A 13,580-nucleotide genomic window follows, 5' to 3' on the forward strand; every position below is an offset into this window, starting at 1 on the left:
TCGCGCGACGGTCGCGCGAAGCGGGCCGGCGCACGCGCGAAGCGTTCGTGCGTGTTGGTCGCCGATCCCCAGCCAAAGAGAGAGCCCTCGACCTTTTTCTCCCAATTGACCCCGGCGTTTCGGTGGCGTTAGCATCGCGACACTAGCGCCATCTCTCGCAACGCGCCGCAACCACCGCCGGTAGCCACGCAGAGAAGCCGGACTACAGGAGACATGCGGGGAAAACAACATCGGGGGACGCGTGAGTCGCGCATTCCCACATCCCCCCAACCTTAAATCACTACACATACGCCGGCGAAACATGTCACAAGGCCTATCAACGCGCGCGTCGCGAACAAAAGTTAGTACATGCGACAGTGGCGCCGCCGAGTAAATGTCCACGCATTATCCACAACGTGCGAGCCGACATTGACTCTGGGGTTCACCGCTGGCATCCGTTGGTCACAGCACCACGTCTGCAGATTCGATGGCACGACTCCAGCCCAGGACTCCGGAAACGGCGACGCAGAAGTCGGCACGAGCAAGCGTCGCTCGCGCCCTGCTGACTAGAGCCGCAGTAGCCGTTGGTGACTGCCGGCTCTTTTCCCAGCCGCCGAGGGTTGCGAGCCGGACATTGGCGGCCGCCGAAGTCGCTGCGCCGACATTGACCACAGGCATCTCCAAAGCCTGGGGTAGCTCGATTGTAGTCCGGGGCAGCAGCGCTGACGATGTGCAGGTGACAGCAAACCAGGAGTGACTCCGCTCACGCTGCGTACACTCAACGCACTCGACAAACACTAAAGTAGTGCAAGGGAGAGGAATTCGGCATACGCATCGCCCACGTGGTACGATGTTCAATTCGGCTAGCAAAATTTCGGGCGGCATAGCAGATGCTAAGTTCACGTGAACAAAGCTTACTTTCTTGAGTCGAACGAGAATTTCAATTCGTGCTAGGCGAACTAATGAGGGAAGCAATGTGCGACACCTCAACACCACGGTCCACCAGGTTGTGTCCCTCAACGTGCGACAGGCGGCTTTGTTAAGCCTTAGGCCTAATGCGTCGCTACTTTGACAACAACCGGCATCCAAAAAAAAAAAAACAACACCCAAAATGGACACAAGAACAGGCAGCCGCGAAGAGACGTTAGCTCTGTGAGGTGGTCCTACTCCGCTCGGTGCACACAGCATCCGAGTTGACGGCGCCCACCGTCCCAGACGGTGTCGGAGCGCCCGGTGCCAGGCCGCAATACCAGTCAGCCCGTAGCGGCACCCGTGGCCCGCGGCCACCCGGCTCCCTGAGCCTCGACTTCCGAAGTCAAAGATATAGAAGAAGCTATTTACATAAGAAATTCGGACCACCCACGAGGCTTCCGTACTCACTCGATTCAGGCTTGCCAATGCTCCGCGGGCGCTAGGCCTCGCTCTCCCAGGATGCAGACCACGTGGCTCTCGTACCGACGAGTGTACTTCAAAACACTCGCGAAAAGGCTTAGCATGTTGAAAAGTTCAAACACGCTACAGCAACCGTCGCCTCACTCAAGAAAGCACACCGCCGACACTAGCGATCAAAATCCACGCTAGGACTACGCTTCGGTTGAAACATCTCAAACCGAGCAAAACTGTTAAAATTATCGTCCGATGCCCCAAGAGCCCCACGTTGGGCGCCAAATGTGGGGGTCTTCCCCAACCCGTAGCGCGTGTAATCGCAGCTACGTAGGGTTCGGGCGAATAAGGCAACCAGCGAGTCAACTCAACAACGTTTATTGCTGTCAGCAATAAAACACACTTGTAGAGGGAAGTCCGCTCTGTATAACAACTAATAAAATAGGCTTGCCTCGTCGCGTGTGGTAGTCACGCGAACGAGGTCACTCACGGCTTTCAGCAGGTAAAAATCCGTCCAGGCAGAAGGTCAAGCGAGGTCAGAGAGAGCGGGGGTCTCTCGGTCGCGCTCTTTTATGCCTTTTTGCCTTTCCGCGAGGGGAGTGTCCTCCTCGCCCGCCGGATGCTTTCCCTCTTCCCGCGCGGCACGCGCGTCGCGAGAGGCGAGCGAGAACCGGGAGAGGGCAAAGTGCATTTCTCCCGTGTTCGCCCGGCTCCCGCAGCGCGCGGTGTGCGCGCACGAGATGTCCACCCGGCTGCTGTCGCGGGCGCTCCGTGCGCCGGCGACGGGCGAGCACCCGCGGGAGAAGGTGGCAGCGTGTGCTCCCCCACAATATCAAAGACCGTTCTGCAGCGCAGGTGACTTGTGACATTCGTACGCAAAAAATAAGCTTTTTTTTTGCGGTCAACACGGCTTTGGAGAAGAAGATTGGTAAATTCCCACTTTTCAAGATCTCGACAAACTGTCAGAGACGTTCGGAGGTCTCAGATAAGCTTCAGATAAAGATATTTTATATTTTCAAATATTGATATGTCAAACTATTTCGCAAACACCTTTGGGTTCGATACACTGTATTCGAATGTGTTGTGTACAGGTGCAGTTGCTAGTAGTCACACTTGAACTCCTCAGCAATAGTAGCAGCACTTATTCTTCCACACCATGCATGCTGGGGTTTAGGTGAACTAGAAATTGCATTCACGAGAGCTGTCATTTGGGCTACTTGGTATGGATGCATGGTGCAAGATCAGTGCAACTTTACACGGACGAAGAATCAGCCCTACTAGTTTGTGTATATTTTCTGTCTTGTCAATGTTAAGTTGTGCTGTTTTTCCACCATGGTGAATTAGGGCAATGTTCCACCAACTATACTTGACTGTTACACAAAGTTCCTTGCTGTTTTTCATTGATAATGTGATGATGGCTACTCCTAGTTCTTGAGTTGACACAAGCTCGGTAGCGTACAATGTAGCAAGTAGATGAAGTAGGTTTTGGTAGAAAATTTTCTGTCTACCTGAATTCTTCCTTAAACTTTCTTTCTTAAACTTTTTCACTGCTAAGCCATGATGCATTACTAAGTGAAGCAGCTATAGCCCACCTTCTAGCCTTAAATTAGTACATGTTGTGGCTTTGATACATTGCCTTTCAAAGCTGATCGAGGCACAGCTGCTTCAGCTGAAGGAATAACTGCATGCTTTTGCATGTCTGTAGACAATGACACTCTTGAATACAGGAGCATGTGCAACTTTGGGGATCATAACAACGCAGACACGCATCCCTTGCCGTTTGAAATGTCATCCCATCTTTGTGGAAGCCCAAACAGCTAGTGTTGCGAATTGCTACACGGACACTGAGAAACAAGTGCACAACAAGTGCTGGTGCATCAGCATCTTGTGGCACTCATCAGTGCATGCCATTGTTAACAAAAATTCTTGTGCACTATGCTGCAGAGCCCGGGGGACCTGTTGAGGAGCCGGTACCCAAGGGGGCCCCGGCTGTTCGGCTCAGTGCCATCCGGGAAGTGGTGGAGCAGGGAAAGCACGCTCTGCTCGACGTCAGCCCGGGGGCCGTGGACCGACTCAACTACGCCCAGTTTTACCCCATCGTGGTGTTCCTGCGTGCCGAAAGCAAGCAGGCCGTGAAAGAACTGCGATCACGACTGCCCGTGCGGCAGAGTGCGCGTAAGCTGTACGAGAGGGCGCTCAAATTGGAGCGGCTGTGGGGACACTTGTTCACCTCCACGGTGGCCCTGACGGGCGCCGACATGTGGTACAAGAAGCTGCGTGAGACCCTGGACAAGCAGCAGCAGCTCAGTATCTGGTGCTCTGAGAACAAGCCCGAGGAGGCCATCGGAGACGACTTCCTCTTCCCGGTCACCTCGCGGCTGAGCTATGCATCATCACCCGAGAGTGACCTGGAGCTGGCCTCTGAAGGGGCTCGGCGTCTGGGCCTGGTACGGGCTTCCAGTGACCCCAGTGTGGCCACCCAGGAAGATGCTCTGGCGCCGCCACCCTACCTGCCTCCTCTGCGGCAGCCGCCACTTGTAAGAACATTTCTGCATCATTAGCAGTTAGTGCACTGTTCTAGAAATGCACCACAGATAGAGCAAAGGGCAGCACACAGTAGTGTGGGCAATGCAATGGTGAGAATTGCAGAACAGTTCCACACAAATGGCAACGGTTCTGTCAGGCATAAATGTTGTGGTGCTTGGAAGGCAGCCAATGGCCTACAAGACAAGCACTAGTCTCAGAGTTGTTGCAAAGCAGTGCTCTACATTTTCCGTGGTCCGTTTGTCTCTGCATCTCTTTTCATTTTTCGTACATGCTGGAACATGCCTTTGTCCCTATAAGCATTGGTGCCTTGTAGCATGCAGGTGAGTGCAAAGGCAGAGCAATGTGCACACATAGTGTTGCCCATTCACTCAACATCATTTGGTGCACGTGTATGCTTTGGCAGCTGCCACTGTTCCAACCACTGCACCAGCATAAACACTGGTGTTTGCTTCCTCTTCTTACATCACTGCATTCTTTTCAACATATTCACTCTGTAAGATTCTGTTCTGTGTCGAGCGGTATGTTGTCGTTCGCTGAAAGATTTCAGGTGTATGCTTTTTGTTTCTGATCTACTTTGTTAACTAACTTATATTGGTAAAGCTAACTGAGCAAACAACAGTGAGTTCTTTGATACACTACACATGCACACCACAAAATTGTCTGTTCGCTTCACATCCCTCGCTTCAACTGTTCTGCCTGGCGTGCGTCACAGCTCTCATTTGTCCCTCTTGGATGCAGCATGTAACATGATGTGGCTCTGCCGGTTCCAGTGTCACTCCAACTCTGTGGTACGTCACGTTTATTTGAGGTCCCCGCTTTTCTTTTTTTATGTTTTGTGACCTGGCCACTGTTGACTGCAAGTTGACCAACAGATTTCTCAACATGTTGCACATTGTGCTGGTAGGCATCAGTGTTGTCAGCCGGAACAGTGTTCCTTGGTGTGACAGCTTTTTTGCAACAAAAAGAAGCAATGAGTTTTGGCGATATCAACTACGGCCACTTTCTTTTTTGCTCTTTATTTTCTTTGGTGCACACATCACAGCATCTGTTATGTATCTGTGCTAGGTTTTTTCCTTTTGTTTATTAGGCACTCCAACAAGGTTCATGCCCTATGCTATCTTTTCTTGAAAGGGAAAGATTGTCATCCACCCTACTGCTGCATGAAGCTACAAAGGAAACCTATGTTGGTTTCTCAGCAAGAAAGCTTCGCAGTTGAAGAAAAATTCATCCGGGTCCGGGATTCAAACTCAGGACAAGCGACTGCCTTACCAGGGCATTCGCTCTACCATCTGAGCATACCAGGAGGCTAGCAGATCGCAGAGCGAGGGTGAAATAATCTCAATCGAGGGCGAATTAAGAATTAAGCTCCGATGGTAGCGCGTTGCCCCGATAAGGTCCTGGGTTCGAATTCCAGACCAGGACGAATTTTTCCTCAACTGCAAAGCTTGTTTTCTGAGAAACCCATTTGGGTTTCCTTTGTAGCTTCGTGCTGCAGTGGGGTGGATGACAACTATTCCCTTTCATGTACTTTCCTCCACCTCGCAGGCTACCGCAGAACTGATTTGCTATCATTTCTTGCATGTGGGCAGCTTGCAGCGCACCTCAGTACGGAACGCTTATCACATCACATTACTTCTCAAAGCAACCCTAAGCTACTCCAAGTAAATGCTTGCCATCTAGTGGCTGCATCGAATCCAGGTTTAAGCTAGAAGTGAAAGAGGGTCTCCTATCACAGCATGCGCGGAATGCCTTGTATTTCTCAAATCGTCTGGATGCCGCCATGCACAAGCCCGAAAATGGGAAAAAGATGTCGAAAGACCTTTATTGTGTACCTTGATGTGAGTCATTGTGTTGGAAAGACAGCAATGTATGATTTCATCTTTTCCCAAGGGAAGCAGATGATGCGCATCAGAGAGCGACTTGGATAGTAAGCCCAATAAGAAACTTGGGAAAAGGTGTCTAAGGTGACTGTTTGGGCATGTTGGTAAGACACGAAAGAACTTTATACGCTCAAGATGAGGACGGAGAAGAGGCTAAGACACATGAGCACAACAGACTTACAACAGTGTTTTATTTGAAGTAAGCAACCACATATGTAGCAAAAACTGTGATACACCATGTGTGCGCCTCCCGCAGAAAATTCCAATCTTTACGCAAGAAAGATAGCTCCTTCCTAGAAAGGGCGATAGACGGTTTTGACGCGCAGGTGTCGCCAAACCTGTCAATCAATTCTGCTTCTATGATTTCATGGGTTAACTGATTATGACATTTGCTAACAATTGAGCAATGTAGTCAGGTATATAGTGCCTAATTACTTTCGTTTTGACTCGGTGCACGCATCAACCGCGCATCAGCTGTGTGCCTTCATAACTGTGTACTAGTCTCCATCCATGATTGGGTCAATAGCGACCGCGCTTTCATCTGAAGTTTTTGCAGCAAACGGTAGTTTCGTATTGACTCAGTGTGTGCGTCAGCCGCGTGCCTTTATAACTGCAAGGTTGCCGTCCATGATGACATTGATATAATCCAGAGTTCAACAGAAACCCGTCTGACGAGGAATGAGCATAGTGAAATAAAACGAACACTTGCCATAACGGACACCCGCCTCAAATGCTCACAGAGCAGGAACGTCGTGCCTCAGCGCCCAACCGCCAAGCGGTTACAAAGAAGTGTAAACGCACAGCCCTTCCGTATGCTCGCAGGTAAGCGAGGCTTTAGGAAGAGTTTTCAATGACTACGACGTTTGGGTTGCGCATGTTTTGTCAAGCAAGTTACGTGGTCAAATGGTGCACCTAAAGGACCCCTTGGAACTATCAAGGTACCCCGGTGTAGTGTATAAAATACCGTGCAGAGATGGTGACACAACCTATGTTGGCGAGACTGGAAATTTCAAAAAACGCATAAAACAGCATCACTACGATGTTGCCAAGGGTTACTCATCTTCAAACGCTTTATCAGAACATCACGAGAACACAAGTCATTGCATAGACTGGTAATCGGCATCCATTATCACCAGATAGAAGAAACTGCCTGCAAGACTAATGCTTGTATCGCTGCACATTCAGAGGATGCAACATGCGATAAACAGGACACGTGAGAATCTTCCCGAAATCTACACACGCACACTGCGCCATCTATCCCACACTTGAACAAGAGCCACTGCGTTTTCTTTTATTGTGATCAAGAGTCTCGTACGGGACTCGAAACGTCGTTTTATTTTCCATTACATGTCTTTCCTTGGCGAGTGTTCATTTTATTTCACTATGACATCGATATCGGTTGTGGTTTTGTCCGCATTGGTTGCAGCAATTTCATGTTGACTCAGTGCAAAGCTGTCGAGGATAAAGAGCGCCGTCTGTATCACGATGGATGACGATCTGTTGGCGGCCAGCTCATTGGTGAAAAAATAATCGGAATGTGCAAACGGTAGTGAAAAGTGTGCCTCAGATGAAGACACGCGCCGCCGTGGTGCTGCGAAAAACATTGCAAGGCCTTCGCTGCTGCGAGCTCTGTTCAGTCATGACATAACGAGAATTGCGGCTTCTGCACTGCTTTTGTGCAAAATAGAAACAGGATTTGTAGATTTATTCAGAAAATAAAAGTGTGTTGTCGTAGTAAGCATTTGCTTATTGTTTTCTTGATACCCTCAATAATTCCACCTTCGGTTAATTCAGACATTCTTTTTGCTCCTGTGAAATCTGAATTAAGGAGGTTTTACTGTACTGCATACAGTGTAGACTGCTTATAACGTAAGTCGCCGGAGTCGCGAATATCAGCACTATAAGTGGTACCGCACTATAACCAAAGCAACAATTTTCAAGGCCCACGCATATGCAAAACATGTGCACCGAGCCGCCACGCGTATGCGACAGTCGAGGAATGCGGCTAGAACGTTTGCATTCAATTTACTTTACAGTCAAATCTCGTTAATTCGTACCAAATCACGCGGCGGCGCCTCCAACCGGCATTGCTCCGGCACCGCCATAGAGTAAAAGCTTAGGGGAGACCCCTCAATGTAGCGCGCGAACAAACCAAAAAAAACGCGGCGGACATTTCACCCTCTCTCAAATAGCAAGGTTGCCGATTCTGCGTTGCGCCGGAACATGCGTATACGTGCCGACGTCTCAGCCACGCTACTGTAGCCTGGAGTAGAAAATGGCAGTGAACCCTTCTTTCTCCTTTATGCTTCCTCTACTTTCTAGTCACGTGTTGACCTTGCACACTGCGGCTACGGCCCAGAGGGAAGCAGCGGCGCTGTCCCAGGCCGGCCAACGAAACTACCCACGCCAGCAAACGCCCGCTTCCCGATAACGGCAGAAAACGAAACTTCGGGGAGCTGGCGCCGGGCGGCTGTAGCGGCGGCGCCTGCACGGCGGCGGGCGCTCATGGTGACAGTCGAAAGTGAGGGTGCTACGAGAGAGGGCGAGGGGAGCCACCGAAGCAGCGGAGTTGCCAAGGCGAAATCCGCTTCCCTGCCGCCCTCCTCCCTCACATTCCATGGTCTCCGCGTGCACCTTTCGCCGTGCCGTGCCGGCGCCGCCCGCTCGCTCGCTGAAGTTTCGTTTACTGCCGTTATCGTGAAGCTAGCATTGGCTGTTTCGTGGCCCTCGCTCGCTATGCACGCCGTGATATTTCGCGACTCGACTCGCACTCAAGATTCTAGTTCCAGCCTCACTGGCTGTTCGTTCGCACCACGTGCCCTTCTCCTCCACTTCGTCTCTTTCTTCCTCGAGCACTCCTTGGGGCGCCCGTTTGAGAGGAGCGTTCGCCGTCTCCGCTGACTTCTGTACTCCCAGGCAGCCGCACTGTAACCGGTATTTCGTTTCCCGCAACTGCACTATAAGCGATACGTGTATACATGGAGTGCTATGGGAAAATTAATGGGAGTCTGAAAAGACCGCACTATATCCGGTCCTGCACTATAAGCGGTTACGTTATAAGTGGTCTATACTGTATTAGCTAACTCCATGCAAAAGTAAGTGAAATTTCCAGTCCTGAATAAATTTTTTAGCTTTTTATGTCGTAGCAATGGTTTGGCAGAGACATTAATTAATTGCAAAAATGAGTTAATTCAAGGCCATGTGAATTATTATGGATCAGAGTGCTAGGGAGCAGGTGCGCGAAGTTTGAATGAAACGAGTACTGTACCTAGTCGACTCCTTGGTACAATGCGAAGGGTCTGTGTATAGATTATTCTTATTTAGGCGAGAACAGCACATAGGACGTGGACAAGGGTGAAAGCACATAGAAAGTGACATGTTGTGCTGCTAGAAATGAAGTCTATTAAGGTGAAAGCATCGATTAATTCATTATTCGACTAGCCTATGCTTTTACATTACTAGCTTATTTTTGCCTATCATTTGTCTGCAATTTTCATGTGTGTGACTTGGTTGCTCTTTTATCTTGCTTTTTCTGTGTTTGATTAATGCTGACTTCTTCAGTGTTGTTTAGTGAGGAGTAAACGAGCATTTTGTCCCATGTGACGTGTAACACAAACAAACCTCACACCATGCTTTGTGCTCGCAGGCTGGGCCACCAAGCAGCTGCAGCCCGTCTCAGGCACCAAGCGAATGCCGGCCGTGTGGTGGTGGTGTTCCAGAGGAGGACTATGGCACCCGCCGAAGCAACACTCGTAAGTGGCTGCTTGAATTGTGCACTGGTCAGCCCTGTTGAAGCACAGTGAAGGGTTGCAGGGAAATAAATTGGAGTAGCAACTGCAGCTTTGCTTCTTTGGGGATGAACTCTGTTAAAGGCTAACTGCAACAAAATTTTGGACCACATAAAGGGCCTTGTTTAAGACAGTATTAGATATACAGTCGAATCTCAATAATTCAAACTTGAAGGGACCCGAAAACTTGTTCGAATTAAGGGAAACTAATTGAACGAAGGACTTGCCTGCAGTGGCACATGTGTAATACATGAGTGGGAAGTTCCAGAAGATTTATTCACACGTGTTCACAAATTACAGGAGATGCATTACTAACAAAAGTAATCGGCGATACGTGCCTGCATACGTTTGTCTTGCAGCGACTCAATAAACATCGTGCAAAGCTTGCAAACTAGTTCCAATACAGCACCCACATTCTGCTGGCAAGAGAAGTAGTGAGCGGCTATGTCCAGCGCCGACGCTACTTCAGTTGCACTAGGTGAAGGGGGGGGGGGGGGGGTCATTTCATCGCTGGCGTCAGAATCCTCGCCGCTGAGGTCAGAAGGGTCCTCCGATGCTTAGAATATTTCAATAGTCATCTTGATTGTGAACTCCTTTGCCTTGGCTGCAATTATCAGCCCAATGAATGCGAGGTTCCGGCTATGAACCTGTTTAATCCACATGATGAGAGTGTCAAGCTGAGGATGTGCTGTTGTCCACAGCCTCTTCTTGGATGGTTCGATTTACTGCTTTTCATATCTAACGATGATAGACTTGCTGTTCTTGGTGTAAGTTGTCAGAGGGCTGTTTGTGATGTCACATTTCTTGGCGATTTCTGTCTTGCAAAGGGTGCCTTTGTCAACTTCGTGCAGAATCTCCACCTCCGTTTTGAGATCCTTTGATACGTGCCCCCGGCTCGCCATGATGCTTGCAAACGTAACAACTAATGCGCACCCTCCGAAGCCTAGTCTACGCGTAACACCTCTCAGCACCAAGAACGATGACACCACTGGGTGACTGGGCCGACTGACTGGGCCTTCGCTGCTGCTTCCCTCTGTGCCGTAGCCATAGCATTCAAGATCAACACGTGATCAAAAAATAGAGGAAGCAGAAAGGAGAAGGGTTCACTGCCATTTTCTCCGCGTGGTTGAGACGGAGGCACGTACACACGTGCTCCAGCATGACGCAGAAACGATGTCATGCCAGGTCACGCCGTTTCTACATGTTCTGGCATGATGCCGTTTCTGCAATTTTCTTCTCGATTTCAAAGACAACACACAATAATAACGCAATTCTCTCAATTTCTGCTGCTGTGTATTTCCTTATATTTGCCATGAGATAAGGGAAGGTCTTAGAGGATTCTGGAAAAAAACTAATTAAATAAAGAATTAGAAATTTTGAGCAAGTTAGCCACTTCACGGCCACGTCCCCCCTTTATTTCTCCGATCTTTAAATGTTTTTGGGTGATACGCATTTCAGTTGATACAAATTTTTGCGCCATACCGAGAGATTCATATTATCGAGATTCTACTGTACTACTCATTTATAACAAAGTTAGCCAAAGTGAAATTTGTTGCCGTTGGCCGTTCAGCTGAATTCTATAATAACCTGAACAGTTCAGGGACCTTTGTTTAACTTCCAATAGACTCACTGCAAGCTAGTAACAAGTTGCGGCATTTAAGGGGTTCAAGTGTGTCCTAGATGGGAGTCGAAATGTCTTCAAGGATTATGCATAGATTTATGAAACCTGCACATGTAAAGTTAACTTAAAGGCAATTCCAACAGAGACCCCAACAGAGAGCATGAAACAACTTGTCTATTGTTACTTGGGGGCAGATATTGACAGTTGTGGCTTGAGTACTAAACAAACTAAGTTTTTAGGAAGATGAGTGATACCATCAATGTGTCCGTGTGGACACATTGTAGGTTAGGCACACAGGCATGCTCATTTGCTGCATTTTAAAGTGAGAATGCAGTGTAAACCCAGCTGCACTTTATGGCTAGTGAAGCAGTGCCTGACATCATTTTCTAGTGTTTAGCACAAATACTTGAAAAACAATGGACAGCAAAGGAAACACACAAGCGCTTGTGTGTGTCTCCTCTGCTGTCAATTGTTTCTGAAGTTTCTGCACTAAAAACCAGAAAATGATGTCGAAACCAGCAAGGCTGACGCTCAATGCTTGCAAAGTGCCTGACAGTTTAAACTTAACTTTGTGGACCAGTGAAGCATCATTTACTCAGCAGTGCCTGGCACTTGAGAGCCTTAAAGGGATACGGACACGAAATCTGAAAATTTTGCGAAAATGCTGAAAATGAATCCTCAGTGTGTGATTACACCGAAAAGAAGTAGTCACTTGGCTCATTTTTGAGCCAATGGCTTTATTTTTGGCGTTTTTGTGAGCGTGCGCCTCGCCGCCCGACCTGTGGGAGATAGAAGGCGTGACGTCACGACCCCCTTGTTGGATAGCCAGCCTGCCTGCCGCGGTCATTCGAAGCGCGCCGACGCCGCCATCGCGAGCATGGATATGAGTTCTCACGCGTCTACCAGCGATGAGTACACGTCTGAAGACGAGGACCATTCCAACTTGGCAAGAAATATTACCGCTTACGGTTACAAGCCTTCCGCGTCAAGCGACGAAGAAGAGTGGGTGGCCGTGGATGTGCCGGTCAGGTTTTCGCGAACCGTAGCGCGAATATATCGCTCTGCACCAGACACTTGTGCAAGAATTATTTGTGATTTCCTCTGTAAACTTGCTTTTTCAAGAGCGCACGCAGGCGAGGCAGCTGCGGGGTACTTCAGCACTGCGTGGATGACTGAATATAGTAGTTTATGCCATCGGCGTGAGCAACTGCTATGAGGTATCAGTACCTCCGAGACTCTCACGTCTACTTCGCCAGCCGCCCGACAGATGGCAGCACCTGTCTGGCGTACTGCCCAGTTTTTTCTGGTTTTAGCCTGTGGAAAAGCAGAGCTGTGTGTGTGTGTGATCTCGTGAGTCGCGCTCGCTAGCCTTGTATTGGTTCACTATGCTTTGCCAACATTTTTAAAGACATTACTGCCTTCGTGCCCAGCCTCGGGCAACTCTCCCCAGCCTCGCCCTCACACTGCTCAAGAAGGCTGCAAGTGAACGAAAACAGTACCGACATCTTTTTGCCTCCTCTTTTCCAACGCGCCGCTGATCATTTCTGCCTTGTGGTATGCATCGCAACACCAAGTTAAAAAAAAACAACACCATAACTGTTCAACGGAGGTATTGCCGGTGTCGTGCAGAGTTGTGAAAGTGGAAAATGAACTATCTAGAGCATCCAATATTTCAATATCGTTAGTGCTCGCAAACATAGGAATTATTGTTCCCTTTTTCTTGAGTTTTGAATTGAAACACACTTCCATCGTTAAACTCACTATCTTATGATCTGATATACCTTCAAACACCTGCACAGAAGGATTTCAACAAAGCAAGTTGCTACTAACGATAAAAAAATCCAAAATAGATTGGCTATCATTATGAATACTTTCGCAGGTGCAGATGGTCACATGATTGAATTAGAAGCGGGTGCTTGCGAACGCACCTCTCAAATCACGCGCCGCGTGATAAGAGCGATCGCTGAAGTGGTGCAGCATCATGCTCCATAAAAATTTCAAGTGTGATCAGATCCTATTGCACTGTGTGCTTTAGGTGCGAGTGAAAGCGTGTGAAGGTGAAACAAGAAAGATGGTTACTTCACGAGTGCCACCTTACCACGCAAACCAAACATAGGGAAAGAGGGGGAGGGGAGCAAGCTAGTGATAACGCGATCAAGCGCATGCGAGGTGACGGGGGGGGGGGGGGGTGTAGGTTAGCACACGTCTCGCCATAGCTGTGCATGGCTTAAGCGTGGCTAAACGCATACGCAGCCACACACCCTGCTTTAGAGGTAATCTGCTGCGTGTGCAAAGAGTGGCCATGCCGAGACGGCGTGGTATCATGTAAGCTGTCATCCCACACCTTTAGTATTGCAGGTTGCGCATCTTGACTTTCGGAGA

General features: G+C 49.0%; 1 protein-coding gene and 1 long non-coding RNA gene across 2 annotated transcripts in view; both read left to right on the forward strand.

Moving 5' to 3' along the window:
* Positions 1 to 13,580, forward strand: part of LOC119455307 (tight junction protein ZO-1) — a 212,745-nt gene that overhangs the window by 126,701 nt on the left and 72,464 nt on the right. The window contains exons 14-15 of the mRNA XM_037716704.2: positions 3,307 to 3,899; positions 9,436 to 9,541. Coding sequence (XP_037572632.1) covers positions 3,307 to 3,899; positions 9,436 to 9,541 — 699 coding nt within the window. The remainder of the gene's footprint in view (positions 1 to 3,306; positions 3,900 to 9,435; positions 9,542 to 13,580) is intronic.
* LOC125946194 (uncharacterized) lies at positions 256 to 1,082 on the forward strand. The gene is made up of 2 exons (XR_007467452.1): positions 256 to 598; positions 630 to 1,082. It is a non-coding gene; the product is annotated as an uncharacterized LOC125946194 (long non-coding RNA).

Source organism: Dermacentor silvarum, chromosome 6 (genome assembly GCF_013339745.2).
Source record: "Dermacentor silvarum isolate Dsil-2018 chromosome 6, BIME_Dsil_1.4, whole genome shotgun sequence".
NCBI classification, from domain to species: domain Eukaryota; kingdom Metazoa; phylum Arthropoda; class Arachnida; order Ixodida; family Ixodidae; genus Dermacentor; species Dermacentor silvarum.